At 45.8% G+C, this 20,192-nt stretch overlaps 1 protein-coding gene across 2 annotated transcripts in view; it reads left to right on the top strand.

Moving 5' to 3' along the window:
• Positions 1–20,192, top strand: part of EPHB2 (EPH receptor B2) — a 257,539-nt gene that overhangs the window by 53,090 nt on the left and 184,257 nt on the right. For both annotated transcript variants that reach the window (XM_069078481.1, XM_069078482.1), the window contains exon 2: positions 19,409–19,473. In XM_069078481.1, the coding sequence (XP_068934582.1) occupies positions 19,409–19,473 (65 nt within the window). The remainder of the gene's footprint in view (positions 1–19,408; positions 19,474–20,192) is intronic.

Raw genomic sequence — 20,192 nt, 5'->3', positions numbered from 1 at the left:
GGATGTCAGAGGTGAGAGGGCCCTTAGAACCCAGGATGTCAGAGCTGGGAGGGCCCTTAAGACAGGGAATGGTCAGAACTGGAGGGTCGTTAGAACATAGAATGTCCAAGCTAGAACTCAGCCCTCTTACTCCTTGGTCCAGTATTCTTTCTAATTCAGCATTTTCCCTCTCATTTAGCACTTGATTATGGATTATTTTGTATCATATATTTTGTATCGTATTTGTATCATTCTCTAATCTGAACTAGTACAACATGTAATTGACTCAAAATTCCTCCCACATTGTCCTTCACCAATGGTCATCCAACCTCCACTTGAAAGCTGCCGTTGCTGGGGAAGCACTACCACTGGAGGCAGCCCATCCCACTCTTCTGACAACCTAATTGTTAGGAAGTTTTTCCTCATATGGAGCCTACATCTGCCTCCACATTTCTCCCATCCGTTGTTCTTAGTTCTCCCCTCTGAGCCCAAGCAGAATAGGGTTAATCCTTTTCTTTTTTTTTTTTTTTAAAGCAATCGGGGTTAAGTAACTGGCTCAAGGTTACACGGCCAGTTATTTCTGGGTGTGGTGCTGAGTATCCGAGCCCAGATTTGATCCCCAGGTCATCCCGACACTGGAGCCCGCTGAGCCACCTGGCCGCCCCTGGTTAATCCTTTTCTAAAACAGTCTTTCACGTTCTTGAATAGCCTTTACATACCCCCAGAGTCTTCACTTCTCCAGGCCAAATTTCCCCAGTTCCTCTAATTAATCCTCCTGTAGCATGTTCTCCATTCTCTTTACTATCCTGTTTTCTTGCTCTGGACTTACTCCAGTTTGTTAACATCCTTACTAAAACATGGTTCCCCAGACTCCATACAGTACTCCAGGTGTTGTCTGACCAGCACCAAGGACAGACCTTGTTCTGGTCCCTGTGCTCCTCTGTTTAAAAACAAACATGATCTCTATTTTTTTGTTGTTGTTTTTGCTTTACCTCTCCCAAGACAGTATAGGAAAGCTAAATGTTGGGGAGAGCAGCATTGTCAGACTTTTCATTCAGATTCAGCTTGTAGTCCACTAAAACCCCTGTATTGGTTTCTTGTCTAGCCATAATTCTCTCATCTTGAACTTGTGTTATTGATTTTCTTTACCTGAATATGGAAACTTTACAGTTTTTTATATTAAATCAGCCTCATCTGATCACTAATGTCTCACTAACTAGATAGTGAATTCTGTGAGGTCAGAGATCTTTCTTCTGTCTCCCTCAAAACTTACGAGTGCTAGACCTATAGCAGTAACAAGGGCAGGGCAATCAGAGCTTTGTCAAAGGCTGCCAACATTTAGAGACCTCTGACAGTACTTATAGTTCGTCAGCAGCACAAAATCAAATGAGCCTAGCACCTAGATAACAAGGGTAATTGGTTAAAATGTTAAATGATCAGATGATGTATTTCCCTTTTTATACACACCACCCTCACCTACTCTGTGCACATACATCTCAGATGTACTCATCCTCCCCTTGCATCCGACTCATTCTGTTCTTCCCTACAAAACATCAATCGAATTTGTCTTATAATTTTGATTTGAGGGTTTCTTCGTGCCACTTCTCTCAGGTGCAGAAATTGGACTGGACACATAGTTATTCCATAAAGACCTTTAGAATGTGATTATTCAAAATGTAAAGTTGTGTTGGGAGTTAGTTAACATCTCAGGGGAGGAAAGGTGTTAGACTAAGAAAGGAAAAGGAAATTAAGAAGCCAAAGGAAGGGCTTAATGCTGATCATGAAATTCAGAGGTAAAAGAAGACTTTAGTGATTAAGAGCCCTGTCTCCCTAAAAGAGCCAAATTCCCCATTTTACAGAGGAGCTAACTGAGGCCCAGAGAATTAAAGGATACTTTTCCCCACTCAGCTATTTCACCTTTGGTGGAAATTTGAGTGCAGGTCTTCTCTCTTCAGCATATTTTCCCCTCTACTTTGCTATCTTTCCTGACCTTCAAAGGTGAAGTAACAAGTCTAAGGTGATATAAAGTATTGAGTGGTAGCATAGGAACTCAGGCCCACATCTGACTGGACAGTTCCTTGTTCTCATCCACTTGGCATCTTAGATTCGTCTTTCCCAATTCTTTGTCTTCCTGGGGGCGTCGAAGAGCTGTCCATGAGAACGTTGGAGTGCAGTGCCTCAGTGCCTAGATTTTTCACAAATTACTGGGCCTGTAGCCAGGCATTCACCCTGGCAAGGACTCCAGCAGCTGGGCCTGTGGGAGGCAGTTGACAGAACCCCAGGGCATTGAGTTTTGGCTCAATGCCTCCCACTGTCTGTTTCCTTTGGATTCCCATTTTCTCATACTCAGTGGAAGGATCAGAAGCTCAGATCCCTTTGCTGGTCCAGCAGAACATCTCTTGTAGTGTCTGCTGGAAAATATTGATTTGGGGCTTTTTGATGTGTGCTGACCCATAATTCCTGGCACCAGCACTCACCACCTCATCCTCAATACCCCTCTCCCTACTCTCAGCTGGGAGTCTTGGGCAGCCAGCAAGGTACTGGTAGGACCAGGAGAGGCTGACACAAGATGGCGGGAGCTGGACAGAAGTCAGCCATAGGACAGCCTGGCAGCTAGGAGTTGGTCACAACCCAGGACAAAGTAGGTCCAGAGAACATCGGGCTCATTCCACTGCCTCTAAGCAGAGAAAAGATTGGGGTATAGAAACCTGCCATTTGAACACGTCATCTCTTTTAGCCTCAGTTCCTTCATCTCTAAAATGGGAGGCAATTGTACATGTGATCTTTATCTCCGAGGGTTGCTGTTATGAGAAAAGTGCTTTGGAAACTATAGTGTTGTAGAATGTTGAGAGGAATAATGTCATCCCAAGTTCTGACTTTCTGTGGTGATGGTGTTGGTCATGGTCATGGTCATGGTCATGGTGGTGGTGGTGGTCTTCTGCCCGTGCCTTACCCCTTCTCTCCTCTTGTGCAATTCCTAGCATCCTTCAAGGCTCAGATAATATCCCACTTCTTCCAGTATATCTTCCCTGACCTTCCCCTAGCCTATATATATATACTTCTCCTATGTAATATTGACTCTCCTTCCCACTGATCCTGGTCCTTCATTGTGTGATAGCTGGAGCAGTGGTGCTAGCCTGTGGTCTGAGGCCCTCTGGGGGACACAGGAGGAAGGGAGTATCTCGGAGGTATTATCATCAACAAGGATTTAGGAATGATTCACTATTTGCCAGTAACTCTGCTGGGAATTAGGGTTACAGAGACAAAAATGCAACAATCCCTGCCCTCAAGAAGCTTATATTCTATCGGGGAAACAATATGTGTCCATATAAGTACATATAAATACATGCCAAGTCGGTAGAAAGGAATATTCTTCTTGAGGGATGGTGGAGTTGATGGCTTTACAAAGGCCTCACGTAGGCAGTGCCATCAGAGCTGAGCTCAGATTCTAAGAGGATATTGCAAGAGCTCTCCCAGTCCATAAGGATGTCTTGATTTTTATTTCATGCCAACAAAATATATAACATTAGTCTGTTGTGTATTAGGTAGGGTTCATGGGATAACAGGTTTGGAGCTAGAAGGAACCTTAGGAGCCCAGTCCTCTCATTTTATAGATGGAGAAACTAAGGCCCAGAGAGCCTAAGTGACTTGCCCATAGTCACACAGTTAGAAAGGGACAGAGGTGGGATTTTGAACTCGGGCCCTTTGACTCAAGAGCTGGTGCCCTTTCCAGTGTGCCACACCACGTTTATGAAGCGAGTTCATGCCAATATGCCTTGAGGGCAGCGATCAGGGCTCACTTGTCTTCTCTGTCTCAGAGGGCCAGGCTCTTAGACACAGAAAGCCATTGAAAAGTGTCTGTGGAACTGAAATGAAGTGATTTCCGCAGACTATCCCCCCTCAAATCCCTATCAGTCACATGAAGAGTCCACAACATATTTTAAACCTTTAAAAGGGTCGTCATTCTAAAAAAGATGGGTACCAACAATTTAGCGTTTGCATCTGTTTCATGTACATCTACTCAACAACACGATGAAGCTCTTGAGAGCTCTGTATTCCAAAGAGGACTGGAGCACTGGCCCCAAGTTAGCCCTGCCTGTTGTATCCTGGAGGAACACAGGACTAGGAGTCTGAGAGCCTGGATTCTAGACCTGTCCACATCACTACTTCCACTGGACTTCTGTTTCCTTAACTGTGAAATGGTAATGATGGACTAGATCAGAGTGGGGAAGCAAATGTGGCCTCGAGGCCTCAGGTTCCCTACCCCCTGGACTAGATGATATCTAAGGCCCTCCCAGCTCTGACATCCTGTGTTCTAAGGCCTTCCCAGCTCTGACATCCTGTGTTCTAAGGCCCTCCCAGCTCTGACATCCTGTGTTCTAAGGACCCTCCCTCCCAGCTCTGACATTCCTTTTTGTAAGACCCCTTCTACTTCAGATGGATTATGTTCTAAGATCCTTTCCAGCTCTAATATTCAGTGTTCTAAACTCTCTCCCAGTTCTGACATTCTCTGGTCTAAGTCAATACTCATTGAGGAATCAATGTGTTTTGTCTCGCTTGGCGGCACATAGGAATGGGCTTCCTAACCTCTGGAGGCCTAGAAGTCTGCACTTTAACTTAATTATCTTCATGTTTGGGGAAATGGATGGCTATTAAGCAAACAGAGCTGATGCCAGCATATTCTGATCAGGGATAATAATAATAGTTGACATTGATAAAAGACTTTACAACTTACAAAGCACTTATATTGCCTCATTTGAACCTCACACAACACCCCATGTGGACATTTTCATTCCCATTTCAGAGGTGGAGGAACTAAGGGCTAGGGGCTACTTGGTGATTTGCCTGAGCTTACACAGCTCTGGAGTAGCAGATCTGGGACCCGAATCTAGGTTGTCTGACCTGATCCTGTCCTCTTTCTCCCACTTGCCTCACATGCTGCTGTTGCCCAATTTCTCCGGGGCCTTGTGCATTGTAGTATTTCAGTAAACGATGCAATGGCTCGCTCATTTGTGAAATGAGTCCAACTTTGCTTCTCCTCGTGATATCCAGTAGAGAGGGAGGTTCCCGTGACCTTATACTCCATGCCCACAGTCTGCTGTAGGTGGGATAGCTCTGAAAAGGCATCTCTGCTGACCTTCAGCCCCTGCCAAGAAAATGTATAACTCTAGTGAGAGGAGGTCAGAGAACCATAGAGTATTTAGCCTGAAAAGGAATGCAGAGAACATTGTGTCAGATTCTCTCATTTTACAGATGAGGAAATAGTCTTAGAGATGAGAAGTGACTTCATACAACAAGTTAGAACCTGACTCTCCTCACTCTGGGTCCAGCAGGTTCTCCACTGTGGCCACATTGCCTCCCTGGTCATCTCCTGCCTTCCTGCCCCCCCTCCTCCCCACCAGCCGGCCATCCATCATTCTGTCCCTCACAGAGGTTAAGTGGGTCCCTGAACAGCAGATCCAGAATATCCTGGAGACCCGGACTTGACAATGTCGGGCGCTGTTACCACATCACCAGCCCAGCTGAGGAAGATTGAGTTTCAGTTTGCTCTCCTGGCTTTCATCCAGGCAAAGCAAATTTGGTGTTGGAGGGAAAGAACGCACGCTTGAGATTGGCTTTGCTGAGACACACTTAACTTGGGACTGTGAAAATATTATAAGAAGTCTCCAGTTCGGCACCAAAGGCAGATAGGGGGCCTTTGAGCCAGGAGGAGAGTAAATAGGTATATATGCACTGGAGATCCTTGAGGCAGAAGGATTTCTCATTAGTTGGCTTAAGAGACTGAAGCCTGAATGCAGGGCCAAGGTATAAAAATACCTTTTTTTGTCTCTTGCTAGCATATACTTTAATAAATGCCTGTTGAGGCAGGAACAGGGGAAGCAAGAGTGAGCCTGGAGTCAGGAAATAGAGGTTCTTGTCTTGGCGTTGCCCCTGCCTAGTTCTCTGGGCCTTGGTTTCGTCCTCTGAAAAAAGAGGGTCTTAGATTGGACAGTCTCCTAACTCTGACATTCTTTATGTTCAGGTACCTTTCAGATCTAACATTCAAAGTTCTCATGTTCTATGTTCTAAGCAGCTCTGACATTCTGTGTTCTAAAGTTCCTTCTACCTGTAACATTCTATGGGTCTGATTCTTTTCTGGGGAGATGTTCAAGCATAGTAGGAAGGGCCAGTTTCTTCTGGACAATCATAGCTTATGCCTCACTATCCCAGACTGTTCCCCACCCCATCCCTTGTCCCAAGGACAGAACTGTGCCTGGTTCATCTTTTCATTTTACCCATCATGCCTACTTATTGTAGTTAGTACTCAATTCAATATTTGTTGTGAGATTTTCTCATCCCAGTGCTGGGCAGTATTGACCTATCCATTCTCAGGCCTTAATTGGCATTTACAAGATGGTTGAGGTTTATGATACAGTTCGTGGGAATAAATTTGTTTCAATGTGCTACATGCCTGATATATGTAGAGTTTGGGGCAGCCTGGGAATAATAATGATAATAATTATAATTATTAGAGCTAACATTTATAAAGTGTTTAAGGTATGCAAATCACTTAATATATGTTATGTCGTCTGATCACAAAGATAAATGAGACGTTGGATGCTGCCCCATTGGAGCTTATGGCCTATACACAAACAGCCAGTATGCGTAATAGAACATGGCCAGTGCATAAGAGACGGACACGGTTTCTACCCTGATTTTAGCTGTACTTGCATGTGACCCTGCTAGAGTGTAAGCTCCTCGAGGGCAAGAATGGTTATGTTTTTTAATTGTATCCCCTCGTGCATAGTATAGTTCCTGGAATATAATGGGCATTTACTGAGTTATTATGAGTCAGACTAGATGTCCCCTAAGGTTTCTTCCAAGGCTCAGATTCTAAAATTCTGTGAAATGCTTGCTAGTTGATGGATTGATTAGAAGGGCTGAGTAAGATCTGGAGAAGGTTCGTTTCTGATTAAGTGGAGATGATGAGGAAGACTTCTTTGGGAATTGCTGTTGGAGCTGGGTCCTGAAGGGTGGCCAGGCTTTTGACAAGGAGAGATAGGGTGTGTTGTGATTTGGGGGTCTATGGAGCTCCTGCCACACTCCCTTCTTCAATTTGTAGCAAGGAAAGACAATCTGAGCTCTGTTGCTCATGACCTTTATGACCTTGGGCGTTACTCCCTCTCTATAAAATGAAGAAGCTGGACTAAGTAGCCCATGTGGTCTCTTCTAGCCCAACGCCTTGGGATCCCATGAAATTCCAGAAGGTTTTTATCCTTTTACTTGCTTGACCTTCCCGGGTTCAGCAGGACCTTCTTAGAGAAGTCCGTGGGAGAACTGGTTTGATCCTCCCCAAGGGAGATGAACCGGGGCCAGAAGAGCTTCTGGTCATGAACCAAAGGCACCTCTGGCCCATTTGATTTCAGTCAATTTCCATCTTGCTGGGAAAACATGGCCTTGCTGGCCTTTCCTGCCCTGAGGCCTGATGATTGAGCAGAAGCCAACATGCTGTTCATCACCCCTTGTAAGAGTTGTTTGTTCTAAGGGCCCTTCCAGCTTTGAAATCTAGGAATCTGCAGTTTTCAACTTCCAGGCTTTGGAGACTTTCCACAATCTGGGACCCCCTTAACTATGCATCTCACTTTATTTGAGCATGATAATAATAATGTTAATATAATGTTTTAAGATTTGCAGAGGACTATACATGTTATGTCATTTACCTGTACAACAACCCTGGGAGGGAGAGGCTATTGTTCTCCCCATTTTACAGATGAGGAAACTGAAGCTTAGAGAGGTGAAGTGATTTGTTCAGCATCACGCATAGCTAGAAAGTGTCTGGGGCAGGATGTGAACACAGGCTTTTCTCACCCCAGGCCTGATGCTCTTACCCATTATAAGACCTAGGATTTCAAAAGGGGGAAAACTGGGGGTCAGGGAACAGTGAGGATTCTGGTTTGGGGTGGGGGAGAAATTAACAGGCTGCTACCTCATTCTTTTTTTCATTCTGTACCAAGGAAGGAACCTTAGGAGAAAAAATGTCAGAGTTGGAAAGGCCCTTAGAACACAGAATGGCCGAGTTGGAAGGGCCCTTAGAACACAGGATGTCAGAGCTGGGAGGGCCCTTAGAACCCAGGAAGTCAGAGCTGGGAGGGCCCTTAGAACCCAGGATGTCAGAGCTGGGAGGGGCCTTAGAACACAGAATGGCAGAGCTGGGAGGGCCCTTAGAACACAGGATGTTAAAGCTGGGAGGGCCCTTAGAACATAGGATGTCAGAGCTGGGAGGGCCCTTAGAACACAGAATGTTAAAGCTAGAATCTAGTTCCAACTCCATGAATAAATGAATGAAGTATCTATGGAGTGCTTAGCATGTGCCAAAGCCTGGATTCCCTGACACTAGAAAGGAAGATCACAGTCATAGGGACCTGTGTCCAGGAAAGAGCACTCCATTCTGGAAAGTTATCGAATGGCGATGGGACCACTGGCGAGTAGAACCACTGACATACATCATCCAGGGAATCATAGAAGACTCAGTGGGAATGCGGTTTCTGACTCCAGCACTGGAGGAGGCATGTGCAGGACACTGAGGCCTTGGGCATGGCTATGGAGAAGTCCAGGCACGGGGAGTGGTGGCCCCAGAGGGGCAGTCATGAATCAGGACAGCAGGGCCCTTGAGTGGCCAGGCCTTTGCCAAGGCTGTAGAGCATTTCATAGAGTGATTTCAACTGTAGATCTAGACAAGATCTGAAGGGGTTAGTCCCTGATCTGTATGCAGATTGCAGAAGACAGGAAGGATTAGGACTAATGGGGGAGGGACATAGAGAATTCTGCCTCTGTCACTTAGCTGTATGACCTCAGCCAATCAGCCAACAAATATTTATTATTGCTGTTGCTCAGCTGTTTTTCAGTCGTGTCCAACTCTCCATGACCACACTTGGGGTTTTCCTGGCAAAGATATTTGGAGGGGTTTTGCTATTTCCATCTCCAGCTCTTTTTACAGATGAAGAAACTGAGGTAGGTGGGGTTAAGTCACCCCAGGCCCCGAACTCTATCCGCTGTATCACCTAGCTATCCAAAAACATTTATTAAGCACCTATGATAGACACCATGATAGATGAGACATCCTCAGGATCAGCATACATGCATATAAGTAAATACAAAATAATTAGGGAAGGGAAGTACCAGCATCTGGGAAGTCAAGAAAATTTGGTGGTGATTCTATTGGATTTTGAAGAAAGTGAGGGATGTTGAGGTAATTGATAAGGATTATGGTAAAGGTAAGAAGTAGGAGGTAGGGAGGGAGGGCATCCCAGTCATCTGGTACTGCCTAGGCAAAAGCATAGGGATGGGATGGAATGTCAGTTATGAGAAACATTAAGGAGACCAGTTTGACTCAAACATAAAGCAAGAAAAGGGATGTGTAATTAGCTTGGATGTGTGGGTTGAATCCAGATTATGAAGGATTTTAGATGCCAGAGAAGTTTTTATTTTATCCTAGAGGCAGGAGGGGGATCACTGGAGATATCTGAACAAGGGAGTGACCCAGTCAGATCTGTGACTGAGGAGGCTTGTTTTGGTGGTTGTCAGGAGGATGGGCTGGAGATGAGAGAGACCGGAGGTAGGGAGGACCATGAAGAGGTTATGGCCATTGGTCCAGGCAAGAGGGGATGAGGACCTGTAAGGGGGGAGAAAAAAGGGATAGACGTGCACCACATTGGGGAGGAAGAATCAAAATCCATGTTAACCCATTGGATGGCAGGGAGGAAGGGAAAGGGAATTTGAGGGGAGTCTGAGATTGAGAACAGGAATAATGGTGGTGTCTTTGGCAGAAATAGGGAAATTAGGAAGAGGGAGGATTGGGGCATGCGGGGAGCAAATATGATGAATTCTTCTCATCAGATTAATGACCAACCATGATTCCCATGGTTCCCATGGAACCCATCTCCCAGAAGAGCAATGATGGCTTCAAAATATGGAATGAGATCTATGTTTTTCAACACAGCGAAATTTGCTTTCCTTGACTGTGTATATTTGTTACGAGGGTTTGTTTTTCTTTGTTTATTTTTGTAGTGGAGGTGTGTGTGTGTGTGTGTGTGTGTGTGTGTGTAAAAGAGAGAAAATAAATATTTGTTCATGGAAAGACAAAATAAAATTTTAAAAATGAATCCTAATGCAGACAAACAAAAAGACACAATGAGTTCTGTTCATCTAAACATTTCTTCCGCTGTAAAGGGAGGGGGTTCAACTGGATGCCTTCTGACAGATTTGGGCTCAGTGTAAGGAAAAACTCTGCCCAGAGGCAGACGAGGCTACCTCGAGGGGTTAGTCTGCAAGCAGAGGGGGATGGCCACTTGGGTGGGGGATTCCTGTTCAGGCATGGGTTAAGCTAGATGCCCCCCACTCTCCCTAAATCAGTGTTGCTCCATTCGGTTTGTGTGATCCCATGCCCAGAGATCATGCGGTCCCTAGGGCCAGCATTCCCTGGTCCTCATTCCATCCCTGACTCGAACTCAGCCCTGTCCTGAGCCACCACCTCACAGGTCCCCGGGGGCCAGCAGCAAGTGGCCGACGGAAAGCATGTTCTGAGTGGGAAGGCCAGGCACTTCTCCCTAAGCAGTCCATGGGGAGAGGAGCGGTTGCTGTTGGGAAGGCATCCAGCCCGCTGTCTGGTAGCTGTGAGCAGCTGTGGGTTTATTTACAGCCTGGGTTGTGTGAAGCATCTCTGTGGGGAAGCTGGCCAAGGAGAGAAGGGCACACGCAGGGCCACCTCCCCGGGGCTGCTGTGGGCAAGGCAGGGACGGACAGACTCCCTGGAATCTGGCAGAGCTTCTGTGCTCCCTCCGCCCAGCCCTCAGCCCTCCCTCCCTCCCTCTCTCTCTGCCTGCCCACCTGAGCTCCCTGTGCCATTGGCCACTGGTGATTGCCCCTTCTATCTTCCCTACACTTTCTGGGTTCTCCTGTGTCTCATGCTGCTCCTTCTTGGTCATGGAAACATAGATTTAGATCTAGAAGGTACTTTAGAGGCCGTCTAGTCCAGATCCTTATTTTCAGAGAAAACTGATGCCCAAGGAGGTTAGATGACTCACCCAGGGTCTCGTAGGCAGTGAGTATAAGATGTGGGATTCAAAATGAAGTCCTCTTTCCACTGTGCCAAGCACAGGATTATAGATCTACAAGTGGGAGGGGCCTGAGAGACCATCTAGTTCAGCTGCTTCATTTTACAGATGAGGAAACTGAGGCTCAGGTGGTAGTAAGGAAGAGAGCTAGGACCTAGATTTTGGTCTTAACCCTTCCTTCTTAGCTGTGGAGCAGGTGATCACTTAATCCCTAGGCTAGTAAGAGTGGTCATGTCCCACCCTCCCACTGCACAGTAAGCAATCACGGGGCTTGTCTACACTAACCAAATTCCCCAGCTTTACCCTCTCCCACTTTTCTTCCCATCAGGGCCGTCCCTAACGGTTATAATCTAACCACCCCCAACCCAGCAGCTGCCAAGATGCTATTGGGAAAACCCTCCCCCCTGCCCAGAATATCCACACTCAGCCCCCGGATCCTCATGTGGCAGCAAGAGGTCTGACCATGGCCCTCCCCTGTTCCATAAACTCCAGGGTCTCACTGTTGATTCTGGGATCAACCATCATTTCATCATTATCTCATCCGTTTTTAAATTTCTACTTTTGTTCAAGTTTAATGATGTATATAGTGATTGGTACAATAGCAATGCATCTGAATTAGAAAGATTTGAATAAATGGTCTGGGAGGTTTTCCCAAAAGTCTTAGTGCAGCTCTGGGCTATTGAAGCTTCAAAAAGCTAAGACTTTGGTGGGGGGGTGCTCAATTTTTTTTCTAATGGGATGTGTGACCAAAAAAAGATTTGGAGGCCACTGCTGTAGGGCCCAGTCCTCCATGCCGAGCCTGCTGTCTAAGTGGACCTCTCCCACATCTCTTTCTTCATTGGCTCATTCATTCATTCATTTATTCATTCCTTTTGTGTTTTTGGTCAGTCCTTTCAGTCCTGTCTGCCTCTTCATGACTCTAATTCTTGACAGAGCTACTGAAGTGGTTCACCATTGCCTTCTCCAGGTCATTTTACAGATGAAGAAACTGAGGCAAATAGGGTGAAGTGACTTGCCCAGGGTCATGCAGCTAGTAAGTGTCTGAGGCCAGATTTGAATTCAGGGCTTCCTGCCTCCAGGCCTGGCACTCTATCTGCTATGCCCTGGTTCTGTTACTTACTATCTTTGTGACCTTGAGCAAATCTCTTCCCTTCTAAGCCTTAACTTCCTCATCTGGAAGATGGAGATAACATCAGAGGTTCTAGAAGGCAGAGTAGAAGGGTAGGGCAGAGGAAGCTGGGGATGAGGGGGCAGGGAGCAGTAGCTTTGAGTGGAGAGTTCTTTTGACTCTGATTCTCAGGAATTTGGAGAGGAGGAGAGAATTTACTAGCCACAGGACAGTAAGAGATTAATAGAATAGTAATTATTAAGCCCACTTACACCAGTGAAGAGACATGCATTCAGGGTGTGTGGAGGAGTTCTTGGCTAAGCCAAGAACCTGGCTGGCCTCGTAATAACCCCACAGGTCCACTCCCTTAGAAACACTTTGACATCCACACCCAGACACCCGGATAGGTCCCAAAAGAGATAATACTGGACAGATATAAATACATATATACGAAAAGAACACAGTTCATGTTTCTCTAGCACCATATTAACCACTCTCCTTACCAGCCTGGGGAGAAAAGCATTACTGTCTTCTTTTTGTAGAGGCCTAGTGAAGTGAATTAACTTGCCCAAGGAGCATGCATGTAATAAGTGTCTGAGCTGGGATTCGAACCCAGGTTTCTGACTTTAAGCTTTCTGCCAAATACACCCATAAAAAAAAAAAAAGCATAGCCACAGCCATTTGGGTCTGCATACAGGTGTACCCAAGTCTACACAAAAGGCAGCAAGGCATAAGGTCCTATTGGAGTCCAAGAGACCCAGATTCAAGTCCAGCTAGTTCAACCCCCTTATTTAACCAGGGAGAACAGGATTTCAAACCAGGTTTTGTTTTGTTGTTTGTTTGTTTTGAGGGGAGAAGAAAAGGGAATTGGTGTTGAGTGACTTGCCCAAGGTCACACAACTAGCATGTCAAGTGTCTAAGGCTGGATTTGAACTCAGGTCCTCCTGACTCCAAGGTCAGAGCTGTATTCACTGCACCACCTAGTTGCCCCAAACCAGTTCTTTGATTGACATTCTAGTTATCTAAATATCTCTAGTCACTTTCTAGACACCTCTAGTTTTCTAGATATTTCTAGTTATTTTCTAATAATTTCTAGTTTTCTAGATATTGCTGGTTATCTTCTAGTCACCTCTACTTTTCTAAACATTTTTAGTTAGATGCAGGATTTGAACCCAAATCCTGTGCTGTGGGAGTTAAGAGGATGTGGGTCTCACCCTGACTCTTACTTCTTACCTATAAGCCCTTTCATCTTGTGGGCTGATGTTTCTTCTTCTATAAAATGACCTTTCAGTCTATGAGTTTTGTGACCTAAAAGGAAACTGAGGCCAAGGGGGCTGCTTTGCCTAGCCCCGGTTCGCCTAATGGGATGTGAACATAGAACTGTTAACTTTCAGATCTGGGCTGTCTCTGGCTAACAGATGTTGGAATCAGTCTGAGGAATCTGAGACAGGATGGAAAGGAGGATTATGGGAAAGGGACACTATCCTCCTAGGCCCTCAGGCAGCTGGAGTTTGTTTAAGAATGGAAGGTGATGGCCATAGACTCCCAAGTGCTGAGATCCTAAGTCATTGGCCTGTGGATTTAGGGCTGGGAGGGACCGTGGAGATGATTTTAGTCCAGGCCTCCCATTTTACAGATGGGAAAACTGAGGTCCAGAGAAAGGAAGCTGCCTGCATTCATATAGCCAGTCTCTTATTCTTATTGTCCCTTTGGATGAGATGGAGAGAGGCAGACTGGGTGACTGAATGGTTAAATGGGTCCTAAATAGTTCAGTAACTGAACCCAAGTTGTATCTCTTAAAGGGTTGCTATCAACATGGAAGGAGGTCTCTAGTGGAGTGCCTCAGGGATCTGCCCTTAGCTCTGTTCCAGTTAACTTTTCTTTTTAATAATATTGATAATGAGAGGCCACATGGTGTAATAGATTGAGAGGCAGCCCTGAAGCCAGGAAGACCCAGGTTCAAGTCTTGCCTTTGGAACATAGTGACCCTGTACATGTGTTCTAGACTCGGGGCTCTAGATGAGTCTCTAAGACTAAGTTGTAGAGAAGGTGTTAACCTGCTTTGCTGGAGGTATTTTCCTCACCTGGAAGTTTTCTATATCAATGAGATCACAGGTCCCCTGTCCTACACTGGTGGAGGAAAGTGCAGGAAGACAGGCCGACATCAATGAGATGTAATGGAAATCTGCTGAACCTTGTCTTGCAGCTTGGTGAAGCCCAGGGGCCCTTTCTCAGAAGGGATGCTTTGGAATGAATAAAATAAAATGTGCAGGATGTAAAGGAAGCCAGTGATACTGCATCCTCTCTCTCCCTCTCTCTTTCTCTGTCTGTCTGTTTCCCTCTCTCTCTGTCTCTCTCTGTCTGTGTGTGTGTGTGTGTGTGTGTTTTGGAAAGTTTATAGACCCCAGGTTAAGAATTCCTTTCTTAGAGGTCTCTGGATCCAGAATGGATTAGAGGCAGTGGATTTCCCCTTGCTGGAGGACCCGGGCCCCTAAGGACCCTCATGCCTCTAGGCATCTGTGACTTTTTGTGTCTCTCACTTCACACCCAGGTATTCCTGTTGCCCCTCTGGCTTTGGCCCCTGAAGGGAGCAGAGCTTAGGTGTTCCCAAAGCCCCTTGCCTGTGTACAGCACTTCCTGCCTCCTGCCCTTCCCCCTGGCTCCTAACAGCCATTCTGTGGATTCAGGCAGAAAGCAGAGATGGGAGGAGGTAAAGGGGATGGGGGGGGGTGGTGAGCAATGTTCAGGGAGCATCTGCTCTGGTGGAGGGTGGTGAGAGGGGAAAGGGGGGGGAGAGAGAGAAGAGGGTGGCAAGAGGAGGGGTGAGAAAGAGATGAGAGAGAGAGGGAGAGAGAAAGGGGGAGAGAGAGAGAGAGGAGGGAGAGAGGGAAATTGAGAGAGAGACAGAGAGAGAGCAGGTTAAAAGTTCAGCCCTTGTTCTCTGGAGGAGGAAAAATCTGTAGCACCAGGGAGTGTGAAAAGGAACTCTTTTCTCCAACTCCACACCAGCAGAATGGAACGTCGGTCCAATCTTCCAACTTGTCAGTGATGGAAAACTGCCCTTGGCTCTGGGCTTGGGTAAGGGAGCCTGGGGCTCAAAAGGAACCGCTGTGAATGAGTCCGAATGGATGCCAAAGCTCTTTCTAACTAAGCTACACTCTCCTTGGGGGGTGATGGTGTATCTGTAGGTGATTAATAAATGTTTATTTATTGATCCTGAGACCTTCAGCATCTTGACGCCTTTCTTTTTTATTGGTAGGAGAAGGGAGGAGACAAGGTTGAAGAAGGTCAGAGCTGTAATTAGGGCACTGAATTTAGAGGACAATGATAACATTTGCAAAGCTCCACAGTAGAGAAATAACAGAACTTTACTCCTAGTTAACAAGAAATAATTATTTAAAATAGGACACTCCCCCACATAGATGGTGGGCTCTAGGAAGCTCTTCCCCTTGTCCTACCTTGCTCAGCCTTCCTCTGCTATTCCCATCTCAACCGAGAGCACATTTCCTGCTGCTTGCCCTGGGCACAAAAATCCCTAGATACAGCTCTGGAGACAGCCTCTTTGCTAGACCAGAACTTCCCAGGAAGTTTCCATTTTTAGCCTAGATTTGAAAGACATAATTAACCCCAGGGAATCAACCTTGGGCCATGGAAATGCTGAACAATATATAACCTTGTCACGGGTCAAGCCTAACTGAATGTAGGTCAGGTTGCTATCTCTCCTTTTCTATGGAAGATGGCAGGCCAATAAAAGAAAGGAAAGCATGCCTCCTCCCCCAACAAAGAAGCAGGACTGATGGAGAGAAATCTAGTCAGGTCAATGCAACGGATGCAAAAGGACAGTGGAGGGGGAAGGGCAACTCAATGGAAAGGCAGAGGCCAATGGAAATATGGAGAGTGTGGGGCCAATGAAAGGGGCAGAGCCTATATGGGAAGGGGCCCATATTCATATAGACAAGTCTCTCATTCTTGTCCCTTTGGATGAAATGTACAGAGGCAAGCCAGATGACTGGATCCATAATTGGTTCAATGACTGAGTCCAAATTGTATTGCTTAATGGGTTGCTGTCAACATAGAAGGAGGCCAGCAGTAGAGATGGAGCTAGGTCGTGTGGTGAATAGAGGGCCTGGCCTGGAGTTAGGAAGACCTGAGTTCAGATCTGGCCTCAGACCCTTATGAGCTGTGTGACCCTGGGCAAGTTGCTTAAACCTGTTTGCCTCAGTTTCCTCATCTGTAAAATGGATTGGAGATGGAAATGCAAACTACTCCAGCATCTTTTTCCAAGAAAACTCCAAATAGGGTCAGGAAGAGTGGGACACACCTGAAAAAAAAAAAACTGAATACCAACACACAGATCTTTAGATTCCTGTGGGAATGAATGAAAAGGATGGAGGAAGTACCAGCACTGGATGAGCCAGTTAAAGAAGTGAAAGCTCTAATCCTCCCCCTACACACACACACACACACACACACACATATACACACACTCACACACAGTGGAAAGAGTGAGAGGAGGTGATGAAAACCTTGACCCAGGCCTGAACCCCATCCCCAGGCACTTGACTTGTGCCCACAGAGCCGGGATGCAGCAAAATGAGACAGAAAGGATATGGCTGTCCCTGTATGTGGGAAAAAAAAAAAAAGACCCAAGACTCCCACGCACCCGTTTGCTCTACCATACTGCATTTATTCAACATTTAGTTTGCGTTTTCTCTTTGCTGGGGAGGATGGGGAGACAAAGGTGACCAAAACTGGTCTCATCAAGCTCTGAATCACAAGCAGCTTTATTTTAAGGCAGGACGTGATAGGAGAAACATGGACAAAATGGGAGATTCCATTCTGGGAAGGGATGTTAGGTGGGAGAGGAGCTAGAACCGTCTCTGCTTAGCCCCCAAGGACGGAAGCAGGGGCAGTGCCGGGAGGTTGCATTGACAGACTTTAACTTGGTAAAAGGAAACGCTTTCTAATAGAACATTTCCCAGAGGCACCAAATAGAAGGACAGTGGTGTGCCCATCCCTGGATACTGCATGACCACTCTTGGGTGATACTCTAACTCTTTTCAGCTATGGCTGGCCTGGATGGCCCCTTTCCCACACGAAGCTCTGACATAACTTCTTGTCTGGAAAAGGAAGTGATGAGTAAGATCAGGGACACCCCCCCTGGAGGAGAAGGCAGAGAGGCCTCGGGAAAGGGAGAAACCTGGAGAGAGGTAAGGGAGATAAGGGGCCCAGGAGGGCAAGAAGTCCAGAGATCGGCAGAGACTGGAAGGCTTTGGGGTTAGGCCTCAGACCAGCTAGGTTTTTTTTTAGGATTTTTTGAGTTCCAGCTCACAGGTGATTCAATCTCCCCTCTTCGCCTTTGGCTTTTACTGGCTCCTCTCTTTCTTTCCTCATTGCTGGCCCGTCCTTCCATCACTGACTTTTCTCAGCTTTGGATTCTAGGGGGTTCTGCAGCCATAACCCAAGAGCAGGAAGAAATCTCAGAGGCCAACTAGTCTTGCTTCTTTGTTTTTTCAAAAAACTGTTTTTATTCTGAGCATAACAAATACCAAGTGAAATGAGCATTAATTTCCATATACAAAGCAGAAGAGGAAAAAGGATTGTACATGAAATGGTGAATCTTTTTTATCAATAATTTTCGTTTACTTTAAAGTATATTATAAATTCAACATGCAACTTTCAGAACTATCCAGCTTATCTGTGTCTCCTTCTGTTCTGGGCATTTAAAAAAATACTTCAATAACCTTTTTTTGTGTGTGTTAGGGGGTACAATCCTATCAATACCCCTCCCTCCCTCCTGCCCCAAGTTGAAAAAAAAAAGAAAGAAAAACAAAACTCATAACAAATATGCATAGTCAAACAAAACAGATTCTCATATTGACCATATTAAAAATGTGGCCTTCATTTTTCTTTCCGAATCCAAGCCCTGTCTGTCAGGAAGTGGGCAGTGTGGTTTACTGTCAGTCTTCTGGAATCCTGCTCACCCCTACATTTTACAGATGAAAAACCAGAGACCCAACCAGATTAATTGCCTTACCTAAGGTCATATAAGAAGCATCAGAGATGAATTTGAACACAGCTCCTCTGAGGCAGCTTGGGGGCCCAATATATAGAGCTCTGGGTCTGCAGTCAGGAAGACCTGAGTTCAAATCTAGCCTCAGACGCTGGGCAAGTCCCTTAACTTTTGTCTACCTCACTTTCCTCAACTACAAAATGAGGTTAATCACACCACCTACCTCCCAGGGTTGTTGCTGTTGTGAGGATCAAACAAGATAATATTTGTAAAGTGCTTAGCACAGGGTCTGATAGTAGGCATTTAATAAATTCATGTTCCCTTCCCTTTCCCTTCCTCCTGACTCCAGAGCCAGTGTGCAATTTTATTTTAAAATCACGAATTTAACAGACTTCAACAAAAACCAACATTCTATATAAAGAAAAACAAAACGGGATTGCATATGAAACTGGGAGTTTGTTACAAATAGCTTGTCTTTTTAAAACTTTTTCTAAAAAAAAAAAACCCAATCTTGTATTAATTAAATGAACAAAATTGCCTCGTTTCTGTCAACCCTTTTGAAAGTTTTTGTTTTCTTCTGGGTATTTTAAAAATATTTGATTGATGCTCCTTTCTTTTCGTTTCCTTTTGCATCTTTATGACCACCCACCAACTCACTTTCACCCCAACCTCACCCCCCCCACAGAAACTTTCCCTTGTGGCAAATAAGCTCAGCCAAGCAATATGTGTCTCCTCTACGAGGGGTTCTTAACTTGGGGGAGGGAGGGCAAGTCCGTGAACTTAAAAAAATAATTTTTTGGAAAATTTGTATTTCAGCCTAATTGGCTTTCTTTGTAACCCCGTGAACTTTGTTTTATGTGCTTAAAACACGGTTCTGGGAAGGGCTCGGCAGGCTTCTCCAGACTGCCAATGGGTCCTTGGCCCCAGAGATGGTTAAAGGCCTCAGATCTAGTCCATCACCTCTCAGCTGAGGTCATGATTGGTCACTGCTTTGAAGGCTCTCAAAGGCTTCCTTGCCTGTAACTGGGATCACCTTGGAAGCCGTCCTCCTGGTTCTGTGCATGGGTTCTTTTGGAGGTACCATACTGCCTTTTGAATCCTCTAAGCAGAAGAGGTTTGGGGAGGCTTGGAGGGTTGAGGTTTGTCGCCAAGAGCCCAGGCTGCCTTAGGTTTCATTTTGTCTCCTGCTCCCCTGACCCTGTGTTCTCCTTGCAGAAACGCTGATGGATTCAACCACAGCCACGGCGGAGCTTGGCTGGATTGTGCACCCTTCATCCGGGGTGAGTTGATGCTCCCCCCTGCCTAGAAGGGAGGCCTGGACTGTTGATGTGGGTACAAGACACACTGACCCTCACCTCCGTTCAGGGGCCATTATGGACACTTTTCAATCAGTCAGTGAATACACTTTTATTAAGTCCCTGCCCTGTGCCTTCTTCTGGAGATACAGCAATAAAGACCCAAATCTGTTCCCTCCAGAAGCTCACATTTTCCTGAGGAGGGGAGGGGGATTAACAACATGTATGCAGATAGATACAAAATATTTATAAAATTAATGCAAATTCAGACACCTTCCTCTCTTGTTCCCTGGGCAGCATCACCCCAGCATGACTCTTGCCTTCACAGAGTTCTCAGACTAGGAGGTCCTTTCAGGGCTCCTTATTTGGCTCACCTTTAAACCTTTTGGCTTAGAACTGAGGAGGATCTTAGAACACTGAATGTTAGAACTAGAAGGAATTCTAGGTAGGTTCTTGGGACATGGAAATTCACTGCTCAGAGGGTACTTAGAACATAGAATATCTAAGCTGGAAGAGACCTTAGAACACAGAAGGTCAGAGCGGGAAGGAATCTTAGAACAGATAATGTCAGAGCTGGGAGGGCCCTTAGAACACAGGATGTCAGAGTTGGGAGGGCCCTTAGAACAGAGAATGTCAGAGCCGGGAGGGCCCTTAGAACAGAGAATGTCAGAGCTGGGAGGGCCCTTAGAACACAGGATGTCAGA

This window comes from Petaurus breviceps, unplaced genomic scaffold (genome assembly GCF_028583685.1).
Source record: "Petaurus breviceps papuanus isolate PSGF00001 unplaced genomic scaffold, PetGlider_PUasm1.0 91041, whole genome shotgun sequence".
Classification (NCBI taxonomy): domain Eukaryota; kingdom Metazoa; phylum Chordata; class Mammalia; order Diprotodontia; family Petauridae; genus Petaurus; species Petaurus breviceps.
Note: the sequence above shows the minus strand (reverse complement) of the source record. Positions and strands in the feature narration are given on the sequence as shown.